The 23663-nt window shown below is 39.1% G+C and overlaps 1 protein-coding gene across 7 annotated transcripts in view; it reads right to left on the bottom strand.

Annotated features, from left to right (window-relative positions):
- Window positions 1–23663, bottom strand: part of GRIP1 (glutamate receptor interacting protein 1) — a 316748-nt gene that overhangs the window by 99752 nt on the left and 193333 nt on the right. For all 7 annotated transcript variants that reach the window (XM_071733466.1, XM_071733470.1, XM_071733471.1 and 4 more), the window contains exon 2: window positions 7736–7816. In XM_071733466.1, the coding sequence (XP_071589567.1) occupies window positions 7736–7816 (81 nt within the window). The remainder of the gene's footprint in view (window positions 1–7735; window positions 7817–23663) is intronic.

The raw sequence follows: 23663 nt of genomic DNA, 5'->3' as shown, positions 1-23663 counted from the left end.
AGACTGTAAATGATGCAGCAGCTGCAGCCTCTCATCAAACATGAAAATCAGCAAATGACTTTGCAGATACAATAAACACCTCAAATGCAGAAAAGCTCACTAGCCTGTGATCTGCATTTCACAGATCAAAACGCTTGCTTCTGGTCCCAAGATAGTTACCATGATAACTGTGACTCCAGAGGTTACTGATAACAGATTTCCAAATGCTAAAAATCTCTCCAGTGACAAAACTGAGCATTCTGCCCTGATTTTTAAAAGTACATAGTAAAAGTAAGTGTCTATGAGACAAATGCAAATTGGGGGAAAAAACTGCCTTTGTAGACACAGACTTCAGCTTCCTAATTCAGCCTTTACTAGAATATATATATATATATTATTTTCAGGTTTTAATTCTGTGATGAATTATTTTCTCTACTACTCTATTAAAAAGGTTGGAGATGATTCTGTGAAAGGTTTCCTCATGCTCTTAATCTGCAAAACCAGTTAGCCAGTGAAGACTATTTAATGTTTTGTACAGAATGAAGGATTAGGGCAAGACAGCACATCATCCGTTTAAATCGGAGTGCTTATGAAATCCAAGGGAAGCTGAAGTCAAAGGCAAGGCAGGTTTGTTTTGCTGAGGCTGGAAAAGGTGACTGAGGTCTGCACAAGTTAAGCAAGTTTGCTGGAGAAGGTGGCTGCCCTGTAGCAAGTGATGCAAAGAGGGCAGCTGAAAGTGCCAGCACCCCATCAGAAAAATAACAGGACTGTTTACACCTTCTGCAGGTTCACTTGACATAGGAGTCTAAAGGAACTGGACTGAGTTAACTCCAAGCACGAGAACGGCTATTTTTGACCACCTGCTGTCTTGCCAATGCCATATTCAATGACAGAGGAAAACAAAACTGGCTCTGGAGGTGTGTTTGCACATCTACCCACCAGGGATGGGTCTGTCTGTCTGTCTGTCACATTTGTCAGTCACTGTGAACCTTGCTCAGATGTTAACAGCTGAGCTATAGAAAGAACAACCTGGGAGCTATCTTCCCTCCTAAGCAGTGCCATTTAATGAAACTTGTATCCTTGGATCACATCAAGAGTCTTTAATTTTTTTTTAAATCCATGTGGATTTTTTTTCAATTCCTCCTATCTCATTGGATTACTTTCTATATTTCTCCTTCATTTCTGAGATTATCTTGTAAAGAAAAAATAATGCACTCGTCTACTCTACTGTTATACTATGCTGTACAGAACTTTTCCTCATTTAAATTGTAGCACAGCACACACAGATGTTAAATTTAGGTAATATAGTGATGTATTGGCAGCTCAAACACATTGTACTGGTTCACATGCTCTAACTGTTGTCTGTACTGGATCCTGGAATTTCTTCACAACCTTTGCTTGTTTGCCTGTGGTAATATATTTTTGTTTTCAGGATTAGACGGACATTAATATATGTTACAAAAAACCCCAGTATCATAGTGAAGAGAGTGGTCTTTAAAATCCCTTCAGCTTCCAGCTGACCTACCTTCGAGTTCATTAGTTGTGGGCAAACCTCTCAGGAAAGCTGCATTTGGTGTAGTCTGAGACAGAGTATGAACATTTGCTGCTCAGCAGGTGGTGGGGTCAGAGAGAGGAAAAAAAAAGCTGTACTCCTGTATTTTTGTAAACAGCTAAATAGCACTTGTATGCATTTAGAACCAAGGATCAGGAGAAAACTGCCTACTGCATTCTACTGACATGTACAAGGTATATTTAAACGTTTCAGAGGCTAAAAATTCCCAGGGCATTAATTATTGTTTTTATTACAATAATTTAGTATTTCATGACTTCTCCTAGGAATATTTTGTGTCCTAAGCAATTACTGAGGACACTACATCAGACAGTAATTATTTTTTCTGTATCGGCTCTGTAAATATTAACCTTGCAAGGCATTCTAAGGTTCTTTGATTTGTGTGTGCTGCCTTCTAGCTCAGCACTTCAAAATTCAGCCTACCCTAAAATTATGTTTCTTTAACATTTCATTTTTGCATTAAAATTCTGTTGTCAAGCTCCCCAAAATGAAGCTGCAAAACTGCCAGCAACAGCAGAGCCTGAGCCACTGTGCTCAGGGCTGTACATTCAGCCTGTGTTTTCCCTCCAGTTGATGACCAGCCCTGTTTTTGAGATCAAACACTGGGCTGAAATAGGAAACCTGCATTATAGCATGCTTCAAAGAATCAGGTAGTGTGGAAAGAAAGTGCAGTATTCATGCATGTACAAAGGAGCTGAAAAAAATCTGGTCACTTTAATTTCAGGCTTCAAAGTCTTCACAACTTTCCTTCAGAGTACAGTGGCCTATTTTAACAACTGACCTGTTAGTACATCCCTGCAACTGCATACAAAACTTGCAAATGACAAATAATGAAAAAATTGGTTAGAGAGGAACACAGGCTCCCCACAGGGTAGAAAATGTCAAAGGAATGATTTATAACATCTAGGTTTGATACTTCCTGCTCTTCTCCACAAGGGCTGGCATGCACTCTCAACAATTCAAAATACAGACAATTTCCTCAGTCACAGGATCAGGTAACACTATGATGTAAAATGTGGCTGAAATGAGATTTGGCAAGGCATAACAATTCCTGTGGGTCCCAGGGGCTGGCACAGCTGGAGCACAAGGGTTATGTAGGAGATGAAAGAATGGTGGATCAAAGCCAACACAGGGAGAGATGAGAATTCAAGGACCTTTTGCTAAGTGCATTGAGATGGGCAAAATCATAGAATCAGACAATGGTTTGGGTTGGAAGGGACCTTAAATAACACCTAGTTCCAACCTCCCTGCCATGGGCAGGGACACCTCCCACTAGACCAGGTTGCTCGAGAAGGCAAGCAGCTGTCTTATTATTCTGTCCAGAGAAAAGGAAATTTCTTTTGTTTGAGGAAATATTCCCATTATGTCTCCTCATTATTTGATGCTGGTTCTTTGAACAAAGATTTGCCTAGGAGAGAGACAGCTACATAACTGCAATTCTCCCAGCTAAACTAAATCTCTGAATTCACAGATGATTCACACAGCTGTCCCAGACTACAGTTTGCATTACAGTTGTTTTGAGCCCTTGACACTTCAGGCAATAAAACTTGACACTTCTGTAAGTCTCCCATAATGCAGATATCTGAGTCAGTAGATGGAAGATGATATGGATTTTTTTTTTTAATTTAATGTCGAATAGATAGGATACAAATTAGCTTTTCCCTAAAAAAAGTTAAGACTTTCAACCCAACCAAGACTATTTGCACAATTTAACTGAAATTCACTGATGATTTAGCCAACAAAATAACGCAAAAAAACAACACTGAGAAGCTGAGACATTTCAGCTCTTTAAAACCTGTGGGGATTTTGACTATATTATCTTTTTATATAAATAGTAACTTTTATAACTCAATGGAAACCACATACAGAATTGGACTAAAACCAAAATGAAACTTGTGTTGCATATTTTAAGTAATATTTTAATCAGCCTCAAATTTATGGTGTCTTTTTTATTGTTTAATGGAGGAATAATTTTTATGGCTGTGTCAGGTAATTTCTTTCCCCAGCCATCCCCCTAGTTTTCAGTGAGTGGATTGAAAATAGACAAATAAATAAATGAAGTGAATAATTAGCTCAACATTAGCATTTACAGAATTCTCAATGTTGTTTAAATAGATAAAAGGGCATTGGATTTTAGTCTGGAAAGCATGGAAGCAGCTATTCAGTTTTTCCCTATTCAGGACAGCCCTGAGAACAGGCTTATCTTTAAGCATATGTTAAAATCTTAATTTTAAAGTGCCACTTTAACAGTGTCATCAGCTCTTGACATTGTATCAGTAGTGTTGGAATATTTGATGCCCTTCTCAAAGCTCACAGAGGAACAACACCTCTTAAAGTCCTGCTGAGCTAATGCTTCCCCCTGGCAGAGCACAGCTTCAGACCCTCAGTAAGCCAGGAGGAAACATCAGCCCAGGAACTCAGTAGGAACTACAGACATTTAAACCAGGGGATTCAAGAAGTTAGTTACCTAAGAAGTGAGTACCAAATACATTATTTTAAAATGACAGACATTTTGAATTGCACCTCTGATTCTGAGGGAAGGATCTTAGCCATGAGTTTTGAAACACAAAATGTTAGAATGGTTTGGGTTGGAAGGCACCTTAAAGATCATCCAGTTCCAACCCCCCTGCATGGGCAGGGACACCTCCCACCAGACCAGGTTGCTCAAAGCCCCATCCAACCTGGCCTTGAACACTTCCAGGGAGGCGGCAGCCACAACTTCCATGGGCAGCCTGTGCCAGTGTCTCACCACCCCAACAGGAAAGAATTTCCTCCTAATATTTCATTTAAATCTAAACTCTTCTAGTTTTAAACCACTGCCCCTTGTCCTCTCGCTGCACACCTGTGCAAACAGCCCTACCCCAGCTTTCTTGTAAGTGCCCTCCAGGTATTGCAAAGCTGCTATAAGGTCACCTGGGAGCCTCCTCTTCTCCAGGCTGAGGAACCCCAACTCCCTCAGCCCTGTCCGCACAGGGGAGGTGCTCCAGCCCTCTGATCATTTTAGTGGCTCTCCTCTGGACTCGCTCCAAGATCTCCATGTCTTATGTTCTTATGCTGGGGCCTCCAGAACTGGACACAGTGCTCCACGTGGGGTCTCACAGAGCACAATAAGAGGGAGAAAATCACCTCCCTTGACCTGCTGGCCATGCTTTTTTGGATGCAGCCCAGGACAATGTTGGCTTTCTGGGCTGCAAGCACACATTATAATGGCTCTTGTTCAGCTTCTGGTCAACCCCCACCCCCAAAACCTTCTTCTCAGGGCTATCCTCAATCCTTCCTCATCCTAACCTGTATTTGTGCATGGGATTGCCTGAACCAGGGTACAGAACCTAACTACTCCCACTATTCTAGGAGTTTCCTGAATGAGGCCCAGTACACATCCCCTTGACTTGAATTACATACTGCATGGCAGAGTAGCAATAAGGTTTCCTTATATTCTGGTCAAGAGTCTAAATGTAAAGGTTCAGAGGAGAAATCTGTTCATATCTTACACTGCAGGCTGCTTGTTATGCTGGTGTTACCTCAAGCCTCAGTTTTACAGTAAGGAATTCTGATGTTAAAGCTAAACAATGTTTTAAACAATCATGTATACATAACCATAACTAAACTCCTACACATCTGCAAAATTAAGTCCAAGTTTCAAACTGTAATTATATTAATGCATACCATTTGAACTAACTATAATTTCAGCAGTTCTGTAAATCCCTTTGAAAGGATCTGTTGCTTGTTGATTTTGCGCCATGCAAAGACATGATAAATATGACATGTAGCCTCATCACATGAATAATGCATTCTGCATCTTAAGCAAGCAAGTTCTGCTCCAGAGAGATGTTTAATCCATTCTGTGCTTCTGGGGATGAAAGGAATTAAACTCAGAGCACTGATCTCACAGTATGTGCTCATTTGACTTTAATTATAAAATGATTATTTCAATTTTTTTTTTCCTGTAAAATAAACCAAGCCTGGGCTCCATGTAACCTCTACAGAATTACATTACTTGTCTGTCCGTCCAGTCTTTGCTCATCAGTACTGCACTTCCAATATGGTTTCACAGGGAAGGATACAAACAACTTCTTGGGGTTTGCAGGTGGTACAGTAATTTCAGGTCCCACAGCACCAACAGATCCTCTTTTTGAATCCTTGCCAAAGGAAGGAGCACTGGAATGCTTTACAGTGAATTCAACTTTCATGAGAAGAAACTTCCACCAGAGACAGGGAGATGACACAATCCTACCCCAGATATGTTTTGGTTTTTCTTTTTTTTTTTGGCTAGTGTATTTTCACTTTTTCCACAGACTCTTCAAACCTGTGCGAAGCTCAGGGTAAGATCACTTATCTTGCTAAAACCCCAAAGTTTTCTCTTGGGTGATTCAAGGGCTGGAGCATTTCTTAGGAATAGGACATCTGCTGTCTGTGTCTCAGGAATGACAGAGCATCAAGTGGATTAGACAGCTATACTGTCAAAGGCACTGTCATGCTTCAAGCTTGAAAAAACAGCATTTCAGGAATGTGATGTTCAATCAGGCATAACATCTGGGGGGAATAGAAATGAAGGCTTTCCATACAGTGTATGCTCTCCATGTATGGCTTACTGACAGTAACTCTAGCTGACATGTGTCCATCCAGGTCTAGAGGAATTTACCAGGTTCATTGCATCATACCTTCCAATTCAAAAGTTATTTAGAGCTGACCTACATACCATCAGAAGTGTAAGCAAAAGCAGCTGTACTACTTGTGGTCTCAAACTAGTTAATGCTGCTAGTTAATGCTACTAGTACACCTCCTACTGCCAAGCCAAGCTAGCTAGCTGGGATGCTTCCACATCTATATCAAGACTAATTCATGATGTGGATAAACCACCATCAGATAACTGAGAAAAGATGCTGTTTACAAGGAGCTAGCTTATATATGAAATGTGGGGCCTGATTTTCTCATTCTCCATGATACAAATGTTTACAGGTCATTTTCAGAAACTTTACTCTGAAGAACAATGAATCTTTTTTATATTGATGTGGAGAGAAAATAAAAAAAGGCTGGTGTCTGTATAACTAAAGAGTTTCTCCCAACAATGACTGCACACTGGATACTAGTCATGTAATCTCACAAGGGTTATGATCTTCTCGATTTTACCACAAAAATAACAATATTTAAATCAGCCAGATGTTTTCAACCATCAAAAATGTTCATTTTGAGCAACAATAAATCATCCAGCTCACTCACTCTCGCACACATACAAATATGCACAAAAAGAACAGTCAAACCACATAATTTGTCCCTTCAGAAACACTACAGCTACCGGGAAGAGATCTGAGCCTGGCAGTGTTAAAGGTCTGAGCTCTATCCCCTGTATCCATAACCTCCTGCAGGTTGTGTAACTTTGCACAATAATAAGGCCATGGAGTGCAGAGAATATTAACATCAGTCATTGAAAGGTGGGCGACATGACCTTACAGTTTCTGATTTCTATTGCAACACATCTTCCCTTCGAGTCAGAGGTTACTGCACTTGAGGTGAGACTGCCAACACCAGTTACTCCACCTGTGCGTAGCCTTTGTCAGTGATCATTTGTTTTCATTAACATATCTCTAAAATTTTACTTGAGGTGAAAATTCCTTTAGATTGCTGCATAATACACACACAACTTACTTTTCATAGGCATATTCTGCAGACTTGTTTGGAGTAATTAAAAGAGACACAGGATCGAAGACCATTTATTTTAACCTTTGATCTAGTGGCCCAGCTTTATGTGATGTGATGACAGAAAAGGCAAGGATAGGGATATGTGTAGAAGAAAATCAGGGGAAGATGAGAACTCTGCCAGAGTGTTGCTCTCCTGGGTTTCTGAGCCTGTTTGATCAGCGGCAGAAAATATAAACCAATCTCCCTATACCATCAAAACCAGGTATCAAAGAACAGATTTCATGGGGCCTGAAAATATGTGAGCCTCTGATGAAAAAATTATTGAGATCAATGTCTGAAATCTGCTGCCAAAGACAGACACAGGGATGTTTTCCAATGCAAAAGCTCAAGGTAACCTAATTGTGGGAACTCCATGAAGCCTTTCCTATAAGGTTGCTTGGTAGCAACTGCAATTCATTTGCTTTTTATAACTAGCTGAATTTTGATTAGTATTACCTTTCTGCTTGCAAATAGGTTAGGTGTTATAAAAAGCAAAGCAGGTCTTACCTGGAATACTCTGTCTCCTCACAGACAGTGCTCCATCAGGTGCCCTTCCCTGGTTTGCAGACTTTGTGTAAGGGCTCTCATCTAAATAGAAACAAGCAACACTTCCAGTTACTGTTAAATATAATCTTAAAAACAATGTAATTTTTACCCAAATAGTGTGTGAACTAGCAATGCAGAGCACAAAAGCTGCTGAGCTAGATGAGGATGGGTATTTCTGAATGCTGTCCCAGTGCTCAATGCCATGTTGAGAATCAACAACAAAGACTCTGAATAGAAGAGATGAAAAGGATGGGGTAAAACCCAAATTGGAGTTAACACTTAATTGATGACAGGCTTGATATTCGAAGACCTTTTCGGTTTTAACATAATCACAGAAATTTCATTTTTCTCATGTTAAGAAGCTTCACATGTCAAAGGCTTGAGTGAGCGAAAGAGGTACCATCCCTGTCCAGGAATAAAAGGTTTCCAGAAGATTTTCAATATTCTGTCTGTAGAGATGAACTCTTTTTCCTTTGGGAACTGTCGGTGGGTGGTTTCTTTTCTGTCATAATGACTGACTGGGAAAACATCAGAAAGCTGTTGCCAAATAGGCCAGGCACATTTATGCCTGAAGAATGGCAATGAAACAGTCTGTGTCTAAATAGGAGGCGATGTGGAACACCTACTGATCAACCTGAGTTCACAAGAGACCACTAATGGTGGGATGAGCAGATGAGTCACCAATTAAAGGCAGCATTAGGCAGAAAGTGAGTAACCTCTACTTCCCTCTTAAGAACAGAACAATGATGGGATAAAAACAACTACATGGTAGCTTTAAAAAGGACAAGCTGTAAGCTCAGGAACGAAATGTGAGTAAAAGAGAAGAAATAATATTATGCATTTTCTTATTTCAATCAAAAGAAAGGAGTCAGCAGAAATTAACCTTTTGTCTTGCTTTTCTTTTACTGGAGTGTTCAAACACGTTAAAGTAATATCAAATCCCTCTATTTGCCTACTCTCCTTCAGGCTACAAAGGACCAGTGTGTTTACATCAAGTGGATGAATACATGCTTAAATACAGATCAATGGGTAAAGGAATCAAGGACTATGTTATCTGGTATAGCATCCTCAGATAAGGTAGACCCATATAAACATTTCCTAGAAGATCAATTTTTCTTCTCAGCTGACACTCTATAGACATTTTAAGTCTTCTTTGCTGATTACACTATTTACATCTTGCAAATTTACACCAAACTCATTTAGAAACTTGCTTAAAAGGCAGCAAGGCATTTTTACACAGGTAAGATAAGGGTTAGGTCAGCATAATTTAATTTAACACCAGGTCTCAGAAAAAAGTGACTAGAAGGGCTGGTTGCCTTTTAAAACCAGAACATCTGCAATGGACTCTGCTAATGTTAGGTGAATGCAGTAGCAAAAAATCTAAATGCATGCACCTTGATGAAAATGCAGCAACAAATGAAAAACATATATTGGTAAAATACCTCAACAGACAATAAAAGTGTGGTTTTTTCCTACAATAAAATGAAGTCCCATAATTTTAGGACTACACTGCTACAAGGAGAAAGATAACAGGCTTGACTATACTGTATGCTAGTACAAACTCCAAGAAAATAAAGCTGTCTGCTACAGAAAATACAGAGGCATGAAAAAATATTAACTTAGATTCAGCTCCACAATTTAAGAAAGAGGTAGACATGTAAAGCTTTATTCTTCCATTCGAGGAAAGTGGAAAAGCTAATATTATAGCAGAATATAAATCCCCTCATTAAAGAGAGAAATTAAAGTAAGAGTGAACTAGAGATTCTGAAATTGCATTATCTTTTTTTTTTTCACAGAAAAGAGGCACCACTGAGCTCAAACTCAAGACAAGGCTCTCCCAGCCTCCCTAACTTATATAAATACTGAAAAAAAAAAAAAAAAAAGCTCATCAATAACATGTAGGTTACATGTCTCATCTGTTACTATTTATTTGCAGGTGCTGAATGTGACAGCAGATAGTGCGAGACACGCATTTTTCTATTATAAAGTGGGCAGGAAATGTAATACAATTTCTCAGGAACTGATGGATGGTGATGACTTTTGGGTCCTATTTGAATGTATGCCCTACCTGTGAAAAATATATCAATCTACAGGACAAAACAGTCCTCTCTGAGTAAGACTTTTATTACATATGAATTCTTTTCAACAGATTGGAGAGGGCAAAAAGGAAAGAAGAATTTCCAACAACAAGACCTTTATCACTAAATCTTTCTTACTGAGCAAATGAGTAAATCAGATACAGACTCAAGCTGGAATAGGATTTTCCTAATATTGCACTGAGAATATTTGTGGTTATCCTGAATTCAGAATAAAGGACAAGTCTTCAATTTTTTCTAGTCGATGGCACCAATGAGGGAAGTAAGTGCATGTTAAAATTCCTTAGAAGGGAGCCTGAGCAAAAAGTCTGGTATTTTCTACATAAAAACTGGCAGATATGAAAGGTAATGGAGACTGCATATGTGAGTAACCTAGTATTTTAATCTAAGTATATTAACACTGAAAACTTATCAAGTATTTATATGCATTAGGCATTGTAGGCACGTAACTGCATTACATTTTTTAATCTGACTACAGACTTTCACAGCAAAAAAGAGAGCCAAAAAGGTGCTTCATAAATTTTGAATCCCTGTTAATGCAAATCACACCCCATTATTATTGGGAAAGAACAATGAGCCATTGTATCATTGCTGGATTGGGAAGCTGTTCCCAGGACATGATGGAATCCTCTTTCAATGCCCATTCAACAGTAAAATCAAACTGCAACGTAACTAAAAATCAGTGTAAAGGATTCCCAGAAGCAAAGGAAACAAAAACAACCAATTGGAGAAATACTAACAGCCATATTGAGATGCTTATTTGAGACAGAAGAGTAATCTAAAGAGAAGACAGATGCAGAAATAGATGTCACCCTAAAAACCAGAGTAACTAAAGAGACAAAAAAAGCCCTGATTGCTCTGAAATGTAAGATACTATTCATGCAGTCAAAAAGGGAAAAATCTGTACGTATTAGCAAAGCTGTATGTGTGGCCATAAGATTTATTATCAAATTATAATTTACTGATGTCCCCATCTGCTCTATAGTTAGCAAGGAGGGTCTTGAAACAGGTAAAAATGCCTCACGATAGAAGTGCCTTAAGGGTTTTGTCTGAGGGTTTTGCATTTACCAGTTTTCCCCTCTCTAGCACAGGTAAGAGTTCTTGGAGATAAAATCCAAAGCAGCAAGCCAACACCCTGAAAAAGCAAAGGAGCAAAAGGGTACAAAGCATTCCCCCCAGTGGGAAACAGTAACTCAAAATTAGAGAAAGGTACAATGTATCTAAGAAGCTACTTATACAAAGCAGAAGGATGAACAGGCTTGATTCAGTAGCAAAAACCCCACTTAGCTACACCCCTAATAATTATCAGCAAGAAGAAACTGACAGTCCATAAAGAATTCACTGGCCAAACTGCATCACCCTTGAGTGCAGAAAATACCTTCACCTGGGACACACAGCCAGGCAGCTGCAGACCCTGCTGCTTGGTGCTCCAGCCCTGGCCCAGTGCTGGGGGAACTGCACTGCAGGCAGCCACATCCACTGCTGCAGGAATAGCCTGGCTGCGTGGATGCACTCCTGGAGATGCAGTAATTACACCACTCATTCTGCTTTTGTTGTTGTTGTTGGTTGTTCTTCTCATTTCCTCTGGCTAAGAGATTAGACAGCCCGCAGTGAACAACTTCTAGCAAATCAGTGGGTCACATTAAGGTGACTGCTATGCCAGCACATCTCTTTGCTCAGTGACTACAGGAAATGAGCCCTCTGATGCTGTTAACAGGTGGGGCTCATTTTCCCCCAAAATGATCCTTGCATATTGCTTGCAGCTGCCAATGTGTAACTGTGAACACGACGCCCACTGTGTTAATTCACCTCCTTCCTGGCGGAACACAGCAATAACCTCGGGGGTGACATCTTGCAGATTACTAAGATCCTTAACCAGCAAAGCAAAATGATCTTCCTGTTTCCTCCATTCACTTGTCCTTCTAATTAAAGACAGCAAAGATTATGATAAAGTGGACAGGCAAGTAGTCCTCCTGCTTACAGCTATTACTGTAAGCTTGTTGCCTTCAGCTATTGACTGTGTGGCAGATAAGCAGCTTTTTGCACTCCCCTACCTATTTTTAACCCACTGGCATCTCTATCCTGTAACTGAATAATTCATTCTTTCAGTCGGGGACTGTGCTGTGACCCCTTTATATCACTCTGTGTTGCCCTTACTATAAAGGGGGGGGCTCTGCCTGAGACTAAGGGCTCTATATACTTTAACCAACCAACACTAATGTAACCCTACAAAAACAATACACTGAACAATGTGTGTGTGTCTGTGTGTCTCACTTGGTACTGCGTTAGCAAATTGACCATGTGAAATACTTTGATATTTGTTGTATTCAGTTTAATTTCTTTGAAAGATATCTGGGGACAAATAAGAGGGAATTAAAGGAAAGTTCAAAGATATTTCCTCAAGAGTCAGTGCTAGGCATTCAATAGTTTATGGCAGTTTATGGCCATAGAACCATTTGTGTGCCTCCCAAGGTGGCTGTGAAAGACACAGACACAAGGATGTTGTTTACAGACATGGTAAAAGCCTGAGAGCATTCTCTCCTTCAAGTCTTCACAGCCTGTTAGACAATGCTTCCTTCACTGCTGCTTCTGCATGTCCAGGTGATAACTAGGATAAGCCAGGAAATGTCCAGCACCAGGTGACTCCAGGAGATGACAGTGCACAACTGTGTCCCCTCAGATGCCAAAGGGAAACCTCTTCCCACCCCACCAGGAACAGCTACTGAACAACTCAGTGGCTGCCACTTTGTTCCCCCTACGTGGGGAGGAAATGTGAAGATCCCTCACTGTTGTGTCCTGTCCCTACCACCCAAAGGGTTGTCTGCACCTCTATGACACCACTTGGATCTGCTTCTCTCCTGCAAAGCCTGCATTGCTCAGGAAACAGGAAATAATGTGGCACCAAATTTATGAGGAATTGCAAATGCAGAAAAATTTAATATTGAGAAGCTTGGAAGCTGTATTATTTTTTTTTTCAACAGTAGATGTGGAAACATTATAAGGGAGAACAGAGAGTTTCCATCTTCCAGTTTTTCATTACCATCCTTCAACATCTTACCTATGTCTCATGACAGGGTAAACTGTTCTTGGCGAAAGGAAAACTTAAACCTCTTTAGAGGTTGACTATATAGCTCCTAAGTAGACTTCACAACCCAACCAAGAGAAATTTGAGGTGTCCCACAAATGTTCCTCCACTGTGAAGCATCTTCAACTACAGTGAGACCCAAGACCCTGCAAGGAAGCCCATTACATCTTCAGCTTTCTCAGTGTATGGGAGGGGTAAGATAGACTGCAAGGGCTTGTTGCTCACTGTTTGGGACAGCACACGCCTCAGATCAGCAGAGAATGACATGCTGTACAGAGGTAGAGAATGACAACACATTTTCAAGAGGATGATTACAACCAAGAGAACATCATCCTCAAGATTAGTTTCTTAAAAATTAAAAGCACCGGGGTCACAGGGGACTGCTTCAGGGATTCCTAGATCTCTAATACTGCATTCACAGAAATTTGCCGCTCCTTAACTTTATAATGAAGAGTATTTTTTACTAAAACCAACAGATTTTTATGAATCCTGCTAGTATAGTACAAAAAAAACATAGGTTCTCATTATATCCAAAACTAAAAAAAAGCCAAACTAAACAGGTTCAAACCCTGTCCCAGATGAGGCAGAAGAGGGAATCTGAACTCAAGGTCCACTATGTACCTCTGTGAGTAGCCCAGCCACTAAGAAGTCATCAGAATCACTCTAGAAAAATACCCCCGATCCCACATAAACTCATCTCCTCAATTCCAGCTCTTTGTTTCTGGTAAAAATGCATAAACATTTTCTCTGAACTGTTACAAATTCTGGAAAATGTAACTTTTAGCTTATCTACAGCAATGGAAAGGGGAAAAAACAGTGAGAAGGGAGCAGAAGCTTGGTTATCACACTGCCTCATGGCTTCCAGCTGAGAGGACTTCTTTTTAAGACAGGGGACAAATCTTTTCCCTGAAGCTACAGATCAAATAATTCTGAATAACAAATGGAGAAAATAACTGATTTTTATGTAATACTCTGATTAATGCAACCAGTAGTAGTCATAATCAGTAGGTGGATAACAACTTAACTGAATCTTTAACAGCTGTTAATTAATCATAGCAAGAAGACTGCTATCCAGACCTTTTTTTGGTTTTTAAATGAAGCTTACAAAGGTAACTGGAAGCTCTACAATTCTAATAAATTTTACAATTGAATTATTGAATACACTTGAATTAATAAACCACTCTGAAATTTGCTGGGAAACAGTGAAGAGTACAAAATTTTACTTCGTCTGTGAATGTTTTTAGCCTGATGTGTCTTTTATTCTTAGTAACTGTTACTGACAATAACAGTGAAAAAATATCTCAGAGAATGCATTACCCCTGTGAAAGGAGGAAGTTTTTAGAAGATTTGCTTTTAAATAATTCAAAAGTCTTCAGAAAATTTAACATCCTGTAACATTCACGGTTGCCACGATGTCACCACAGCCGTGTCAGAGTGTAATGGACTATAAACAGCTGAAAAAAAGAGACAAAATTGGCTGTGTTCTTTCAGCACATGCATAATGTACAGATTTTTAATGTATATGCTTCATGAAACAACAAAATGTCAACAATTTGCTTTGCTGATATGCTAACCCTTTCAGAGTTGTTATGGGGACTCCAACCATGAAAGAAAGCTTTAATTTCTCCTACTGCTGCAGAGGAATAACAATTTTTTTAGCTCCTTTTAGAGCTATAGCTTCAATCACCTCCAATGAGACTTTAGTTTTTAAATGGCAATGCTGCTCTTCGAAGCAGTGCTTAGAAATATCTAAAATTTCCTAAGAGCTGCATGTAAAGCAGTCATTAATGAACTGGGTTCCAAGTAGGACAGATATGAATGCATTTAATCTTAATCCTTTCTTATCAAACTCTGTGCTCAGTGCTCTCCAGCAGTCTTTATTAAGAAAACACAGGGTTTCAAGTGCTTCCAAAAGTAATATTTGTTGGTGTGTGTGACATGTAAGAATTATGAGAAGGAAGAATTAGAATAGCTCCTCTGGTAATTTTCTTTCCCACATTTAGCAGATGTGTCCCCTGGTTTTCTTAGAAACTTAATTTTAACAGTTATAGCACCCGGTGAACAACTCGTGTGTCTCTAAAGTGAAAATTTATTCAATCTTATTATGCTTTATGTAAATTGAATTCTCTCTTTTTTTTTTTTTTTTTTTTTTTTTTTCCCTGAATTATATGGTTACTTAATACAGTAGAAGCTCAGTTTTAATCTAGAAGCAAGAGAAGTAGGGTACTGTAATTATGCATAACAGTGAATCCATCTCCTATGGATATTTACACTACCTCAGCAAGCTTGACCATTTGAAAAATGATCTGAATATCCTCCAAGTTTGCTGTCCAAAGTTAATTTCCTAAGCCTGTGTTTAGACACCTGAATGGAAATGCTTAGTTTCCTAAACAGCTAAGCATGTTGATCTCCTCCCAAAGCTATTCTGCTTAGGAGAATTCAGAAGACCATCTAAACATGTGGGATCTGCATAAAGCTGAAAATGTGTCTCGAGAGGTATTAGCATATGATGAAATTCACTTCAGTGGATTATCAAATAAAGAAGTAATCCTATTTAACTAATACCTCAACCACAAACTACTTCAAATCTGATAAATATGCTTTTTTGTTTACACAACATCAAGCATTTGTTAAGGGATTAAACTTGAATGCCATAAATCAGAATCATTACTGAATCATTACATAATTTCAGAATTCAAAGTGAGTTTCACTCCATTGTCTTAAGCTGTTGTTAATTGTTTCTGGAAATAATACATGCATCATATAAGTGAAGTGCATAAGGCTTAATCAGAGCAGCAAGAAACCAAAGAAACTGGGAGAGTGAAGAAGCTCAAGGAAACTGAGGGTGTAAACTTTTTCCTCTATGAGACAGTCTGGGATTTTTATGTACATATAACTTCTGAAGAAAACCTTATTATAGAGGATGGAGCTATAAACCTTCTAAGTTAAAAGGAAATCCCTACATGACACATATCTCACCGACAGGAAATATATCCAGATGTTCAAGCTACATCTTTTCTTCTGAACACCCATGGTCTGTTAAGAGTTCCATCTTGGTCCATGGGAAGGTGCTGTTGTCCTCTATGTATGTGTCTTTAGGAATATCACATTGCTCAAATGCACTGCCACATGCCAGCATTGTGTGAAGGGGGCACACATAACCTTCTCAGAAAAAAAACATACTACTGAAAACTCTTTTCTTGATGATGTTCTAATAATTAAGAGATTCAGTTACATTGTTTAACATTGATAAAGGCTAAATTGATATCCCTCAAAATATTTGAGCTAAACTTGACAGGGGAATACCAATGTCAAGAAGATGATGAAAGTTCCAACATGGCTCTTGGAGAAAGGAGTTGAGCAAAAGAGCACGACCAGAGCCAAGGCAGTGGTCACAAGCCAGATGGCATTAATGGTACACATCATGAAAAAAACACTTCTGTGAATAGATATTTACTTTAGAAATACAGAAATTACCTTAACATTACCTTTTATTCTCTACCCTTCATTTGGTTACCTCTTCCAGATGGCAGACTGGTGAGGTGGGAAGACAGGGATAGCTCATTAGAGGGAAAGGGGTCAAACCATCCCTGGCTCCTGTACAATGCCCTCCAGCTAAGCCACCATGCTCCTGACCACTGTGGCTGTACCATGCCTCCTTGAGCCAAAAAGGTGGCTTCTTGGTGGGCAACACTTCACTGTATATATTAACAAAACACAACCTGTGTGTGTGTAATAATCTTCTAGGAGTACTAGTGAGGAAGACTCTGACCACCTTCTCTACATGTATAGATCATAACACACAGGAGATCAGGGACATCTGCCCAGGCTGCTGGCATCACAGTTGACATGGATTGAAGCAAGTGGGAATGACAACCAGGAATGTCTCTACTGCATGCCACAGAAAGCAGATGTTAGTTGCATGTCTGCTGCAGGAAGGCAATGAGAAAAGTTAATAGCTGAGACAGTGAGACTGTCACTCAAATTGCATAAAAACTAAGTAAAATAGGCATAACCGTTTATAAAACAGGAGTTTAGTCTGCTTCAGGAAAAATAAAAATAAGCAAAATCACAACATTATGTTGCAAGACAAGAAATTAGTAATGATATTTTTTTCATGACATTATTTATCCTTCCTCCATTCCAGTGCTGTACTAATGCTATTTGAAGCAAATTATATAATGTATTTTTCAGCCTACTTTTGCCTGTAAGTGTCTCTAGTTGATAGCATCTCCATCACTTTCCTTGGGAGACCACTCCACGGGATGCATCAGATCTCACAGCTGGAAAATAGTTCCCTCCATCACTCTACAATTTTCTTCCCTTGCTTCAACTATCATTCCATTACCCCTAATAACATTCTACCTCTCTTTCAGAAGATCTTATGAAAAAATATATCTCATATACTGTTCATTCCAGAAAACACACATATCACTGGGCTGACTATGTTAAGATGACAAGGATCCTACCAGTGCTTCTTACTGGACATGACTTACAACAAACACTGGCTGATCTTGTCACTGAAGCAGAGTCTACATGCTGACTGGGACATCCATTTGGTGAAAAATCCATTTGGTTTCTTTAAACCAAAAGTTTGCGCAAGCGTAACTCTGGTTTGGACAACATTAGGAGTAAAGAATGCTTTGCATCTAAGTAATATACTGTACAAACTTACAGCAGTATAGGTATCCATTTTAATCCCATCCTTAACAAGCTTTATTTGACTCATAAAACAATTCTAACACTGCCACTAGGAGCTTCCTAAGCCCTACACCCGGGTAAGTGCATTTATATTGGCATGCCAGGGGGATTGCTCCACTTACTTACAGTCCAAATGAGGCACATTAGTCCAAATTGGCACAGCTCAGGCTTAGTGAAAAACTGATCTTTCAGAATGCACTTCTTTCAGGAGTCAGGCCATAAACCTGTCACCTTTCTTGTGCCATTGTGAAATACTCTTCCTGCTTTCAGCCCCTACCCTGGAAGAGTTCACTCTATATATCCACGAAGACTCTGCAATAACTTTGACTGAGTTCAGTTGTCAGCAAAACCTCACTGTTTTTGGAAGCTGTGACAAGTTGGAACACACTGCAGAGTAAGAGTCTTTATAAATAAAGTGCTGTTCGCTTTTAGGAGTGGGAACAAAGAACAGTAACAAAAGAGATGTCAAGTTGACAAAACAATATATACCTATTTATTTTACTTAAAGCTCACATAAAGCCTGGCCCACCTTCGGTGCTCCAGACAGCATCTATCCATGCACTCGGTTCTTTACAGCAAGCCTTTTAACCTGTCAAATATTCTTTATTTGCCAGTGCCTCCTGACTCCTCTTTGATCTCAAAGAGTATTTAGGGCAAGCAGTTCATTGTTTGCAGTATTCCCCAAATTTTGTAAACCAGTAATTATTAGAACTGCTTGCCCACATCTTTGCCTACATGCAACTTAGCCCATGTTTCAACCAGGTTTTTGTAGTTCTATGAAAATCCAACAAAAAACTGACAGATCCAGATGGATGTTTGATATACATGAAAAATTACACCCCCATAACCTTCAAGAAGGCAGACAAATAATTATTAATCTTTCTATGTGCCAATTCCCCAAGCTATTTAGCCAGGACTGCTTCTCCTTTAGAATTTTACAGCTGCACATTAACAATGTCTTTAGCCGTGAAGCTCCTAGAAACAAAGCCAGCATCTATCTATCACCTACCACAACTGCAGGAAGAACAAACATGGATTTTGGGGTTTTTTTTATAGCACTACAGTAATGTTGAAGTAATTATTAATCTTTTCTCCATACTTCCCAGCACTTTCAGATCCATCATAACAACGTGCGTGCGTGCACATGTGCCTGATTTTAATTATGGGTTTATTTGATTCATAAAATAATTTCAAAACAGACAGCAGAAAGCAATTAAAAATAACAGGAAATGTCACACATTAAAAGTAGTTTGAACCAACAGTATCAGATAAAGACTCTTCAGAAACATGGCATTTAAGGCAGAAGCTCAAGCAAATGGTCCAGCCTTGCCTCGCTCTGAAGGTCAAACAAGTCATGGTTTTGGCAGCATGACCAACAGCACGATGAACGCCAGAGTTCAGATCACTCTGTCATGACCAGTCTGTGCCCTGTCCAGATTTTTATAGTGTAAGACTGAGGGAAACCAAGCTGATTTTAGAGCCAGAATAGAACATAGGCAATTAATAAGATTCTGTGTAAAAGACTTCAGATCCAAGCAAGTGCCAAATATGCAGCCAACAAAATACATCTGTGGTAAACTCCTGGGAAAAAAGGTGATGCCAAAAAGGCCACACCATTATTTCATGAAGACACAACATTCTGCATTGTATGAACCCCATAAAAGTAGAGTCTGGTGTAGAATACACATTATTGCAATTTGCACTGGGAAGGTAGAGAGCAACAAGGGAAGTGACAGAAAATATCACACCTGCAATTACTAAGGAAGAACAGAGCAAAATGATTTCCACTCCTTGCTGTATCTTTGAAATCCAAAAGACAACAGGATCCTCTTAACCATGCCAGGAAGCATCCATATAGCCAGCACCACCACCCCTATCAACCAGAATATAAAACTGCAGACACAGCTGAAATTTTATTGACTGAATTACCAAGAAAACACTGAGGACAGGACCTATATAAATAACCAGGGCAAAATGTCTGCATAGAAAACAACAGAGGTTTGATCTTTAAGGTATTTAAAGAAATAAATGGTATTTTTTTAAAATGCCCATGATTCAAAGCTATGATCTCCATATTGCATGATACAAACACTTTTTTGCAATCAAAGAGTTTAACACATTCATTAAGACCCCAACAACAGCAAAGCATCCACTGAGACCCACAGCAACTGCTGGGTGAGGCAGTGGCTTTTCACCTCTTGTCTGTCAAGCCCTGAAAAATCACAAAACAATGTGCCACATTTCTTGAAAAGTCCGCAAGAAATAAAAGACACTTTTAGTCTGTACTTCAGTCTAATTATGGAACATGCCCATCAAGGCATGCAACACCACTAAGTATCTAAATAAATATAAGTGAAGCCATTAAGACTAGCAGGCACAGTTGGCTGCCCCAGGCTGCTCTGACAGCCTGAAAAAACCCCAAGTTTCTGCACTCCACAGCCAATATATTCTGCCTTGCAGGTCTTATAAATGCTGGAGGGTGTGCATTGGCTTTTGCTGGCTAGAAATGTAAATACTTTGAAAAACATTTCCTAACAAGACAACGATCACTGACTGCAGAACAAGTATTAGCTCCTCTGATGGACAGAGCCTGTTCAATGGCTTCAGCTTCCTTGATGCATCCTTTGAGAGGAAAGCATGGGAAGGAGGAGCAGTCCCCTAAAGGGAAGGGAGTGTTGCTTTTACTACAGGAATGCATGAGCATGGATGGGGATGGAAGCATCAGCAGGCCAGGGTGTAGTAGATGGAAGAGAGCAGAAAGCAAAGGCTGACAATAAGAATCAGTAGTGAATGTGCTGCATGAGTACTGAATACCAGGAGGAACTCCTGGGGACCAAAGTAGTCCTTGCAGAGTATGTAATACATAAATGAATAAATAAATGAATAGAAGCTCTTCAGTCCAAAAGTTTGCTTGCGGGTGGAGGAGGGGAGAGGAGAGAGCCTGCTTACTCTAAGTTGAATGTCGAGGCAGATTTATTTTTAAAATAACCTGAATTCCCATCAGTCACTTTAAAAAATAAACATTAAAACACACCAAAAGAGGTCTTCTAGAAGAAAGAATTGCCTTTCACTAAACATAATATAGGGCTCACTTAAATTACTCTTTGTGAGGCTTATAAAACATCTTTCTAGCACTTCTCTCATCTCCTACATTCTACAAAAAAATCCATTACTATTCTTGTCGCCCAGCCTTAAGATAATAAATAATAATAAGCTCATTGTCTGCGAGGTTTATGGGTGTTCAGTTGCTGTAAGTCAGTCACAGTCACAAGTCACCTGCCATTTCCATGAAAAAAGTATAAACCCAAGGAGACTTATCCTTGAGGGAGCTGTAGGGCAGCTGAGCTGGTGATACTGACCCCAAGCTTTCTGAACCCACACTGTCTCAGAGCTTACAAAAATGTTGCTCTTTCCATCAGAAGAGACTTTCACTGAACATCCCAGTGAAAGCAGTTTCCGTGCCTCATAATCCTGTACGAGGTCAGACTAGAGGCAAGGGACACTAAACAAGAGCTGTGTTTTTGCATGTTCCACAGCAGCATTCATTCTGCATCTTTTTGTCCACACTCCCCTTTGTAGGGATATTCAATTTTAATAGCATATGTGGAATGAAAGGAATAAAAAAGGATGTGATATCTGACAGAAATGTCAGATGCTGCATGTCAGATCAGGAAGAGGGAGAGAAGAGGAAAACCAAACAACATCAGGCTGCAGAGGGAAAAGGAAGGAACAGTCTGGAGGGATGAGGAAAGAGACAAATCCCACTTCTCTGCTCCTTCTCAGTCCCTTTCCAAACTCCTCTATGAAGCTGTATTTCCTTTGCTAGTTCCACAGGAGAACTGATTTGAAACATGGAGAAGGTAAAAGTCATTCGCTTTGAACTTCCTCTGTTCGTAGCAAAAGGCCAAATTAGAAAACACCGGGCAAGCTGATTTGACAAGAGACACCAGGACATCAGTATCACAGCAGGAATTAATACTTGGCTGCTTTTTCTTCCCAAGTTATTTCCTTTGCTTCTGGGTTAACACTCCTCTCTGTGAGAGGCAAATAATTAAGCTACTGAGAGCTGAGTATGTATTTTCTATCACTGTCACCAGCTCAAAGAACTTGAGTAGGAACTGAAAACAAGGTATAGAGCTTAGGAAACAAAACTCTTAATGCTTTTTCAATCATGCAGGAATTTTGGGTTCAGATACTTTCATTAATATTCTACTTAGCAGAGAAGCACAGGTAACAATGACAGTGTTAATGCTCACATTATATGGATGGAACAAAAAAAAAAAATTCTCAATGACAACCTGAAGACAAACGAAAGTGAACAAAAGGTCTCAACACAGAAACTATTTCTTTTATTGCCACTGTGTTCTGCACAGTTTTTCCTTTCTAGTATGATTTTTTTCAGGGACTGGATTAACCTCAGGATTGCTCCCATTGCTTCCAGTATAAAAGTCTATTGAGACTTGCGTGTGAAAAGTTAATTAAAAGTTGAATAAAATTACTGCAGAGATCAAACAATGTCTATTCCCCAAGTTCATGCCAAGATCTATATACATGTAATGTTTCATACAAACAATAAAAGTTATTTCATGATGTTCTTTTCATTAAAAATGATGATAAAGAATAAAATGTTCCCATTATCCTTTCCTAATAGATTTATTCAAAGTTAATCAGAAGTTAAAACAAGCAAGTTAAACACTAAAGGATTACTCTGCTCATTGACATTGCCAGGATACCTTCTGTTCAGTCAGACTGGCTACTATACAAATAGTAAAAGCAATAATTTTCTTTAAGAAACTTCTTTTGAGGGTTGAACTTGATGATCTGTGAGGTTTTTTCCAACCTTAATGATTCCAAGAGTCTATGATTCTAGAAACCTCTGCTCTGAAAAGTATGTCAACTTAAGGGACCATTTGTGACTATTAAAGCCCAATGAAAAGGCAGTGGGATTGTAAAGTCAGCAAGATGTTTTAGATTCAAACACGGGTTGGATGCTCTCCTGATTTAGGCTGCTTTCTTAAATTTGGATTACAAGCCCTTCTTCTGCACATGGATGACTTTTTGCTCTGTAAGTGAAAATTAAGACATTTACTCATCATACATTTTTATTCTGCGGTGCTATGTTGTATCATGTTTTATAATGCAAGGAAAAGTATGCAAAAATCCATCAGAAATCATACCAACATCATTTCTATACACATTTCTAAAACCTGAAATCTAATATTAAGCTCCTAAATGCAGCTACTGCAGTGTGTTCCCACTGAATACACAAGCAAATTGCAGTGAGCGTGGCTGTGTGCAAGTCTGACACACAATTCCTATGTAAGAATCAAAAAATGTATCCTGGAAGTCATACATTCATCACTTTAGTCTTTTTAAGAAAAGAATACTGTAACATTTATTCTTGTAAAGCTCATAAAAATAAATACTACCAACATAGCAATTTATGATACAAAATGATACCAATTTCAGAGTAACAGCACTTTGATATAGAAAGGTCATGAAAGATCATCCAGGAGTTTGGTATAAGCACACAATCTGTTCTGAAATTCCCCAGTGTGCAGGCTACCTTTCCTTTCTTTGAAGTTTTTATCTGATGTGTGCTCATACACACTCTAAAACAGACTATGGTCTACTGAAGTGCACCGAAGTCCTGAAAGAGAAGAGGCTACAGTTTGTCCCTGCATATAGGCAAAGAGCTACAGAAAAGTACCATTCAGCTTTCAATTTAAAAAAAAACAAAACACCTTAATTCTCTTCATTTCCCTTCCCTGTCTTAACTGAATCTAACATTTAAAGATTTCCTAACCATTTATGCGTTCTTTGCAATTAGTCTCACCTCACATGAATTTTAGCCTTTTCTAGAGTACTGTGGAAAACAATGAATCTGCAAGCAGATAAACAACAGCAGCTCATATTTGTATAGGTTTGGGTGCTGGTTTGACTGACTGTGTCCTTTTATGAATTCTTGGCTAAACAGAGAAGATCTATCATGGATTATAATTACAGA

This window comes from Heliangelus exortis, chromosome 1 (assembly GCF_036169615.1).
Source record: "Heliangelus exortis chromosome 1, bHelExo1.hap1, whole genome shotgun sequence".
Lineage (NCBI taxonomy): Eukaryota > Metazoa > Chordata > Aves > Apodiformes > Trochilidae > Heliangelus > Heliangelus exortis.
This window is presented reverse-complemented; position numbering and strand designations above follow the sequence as displayed.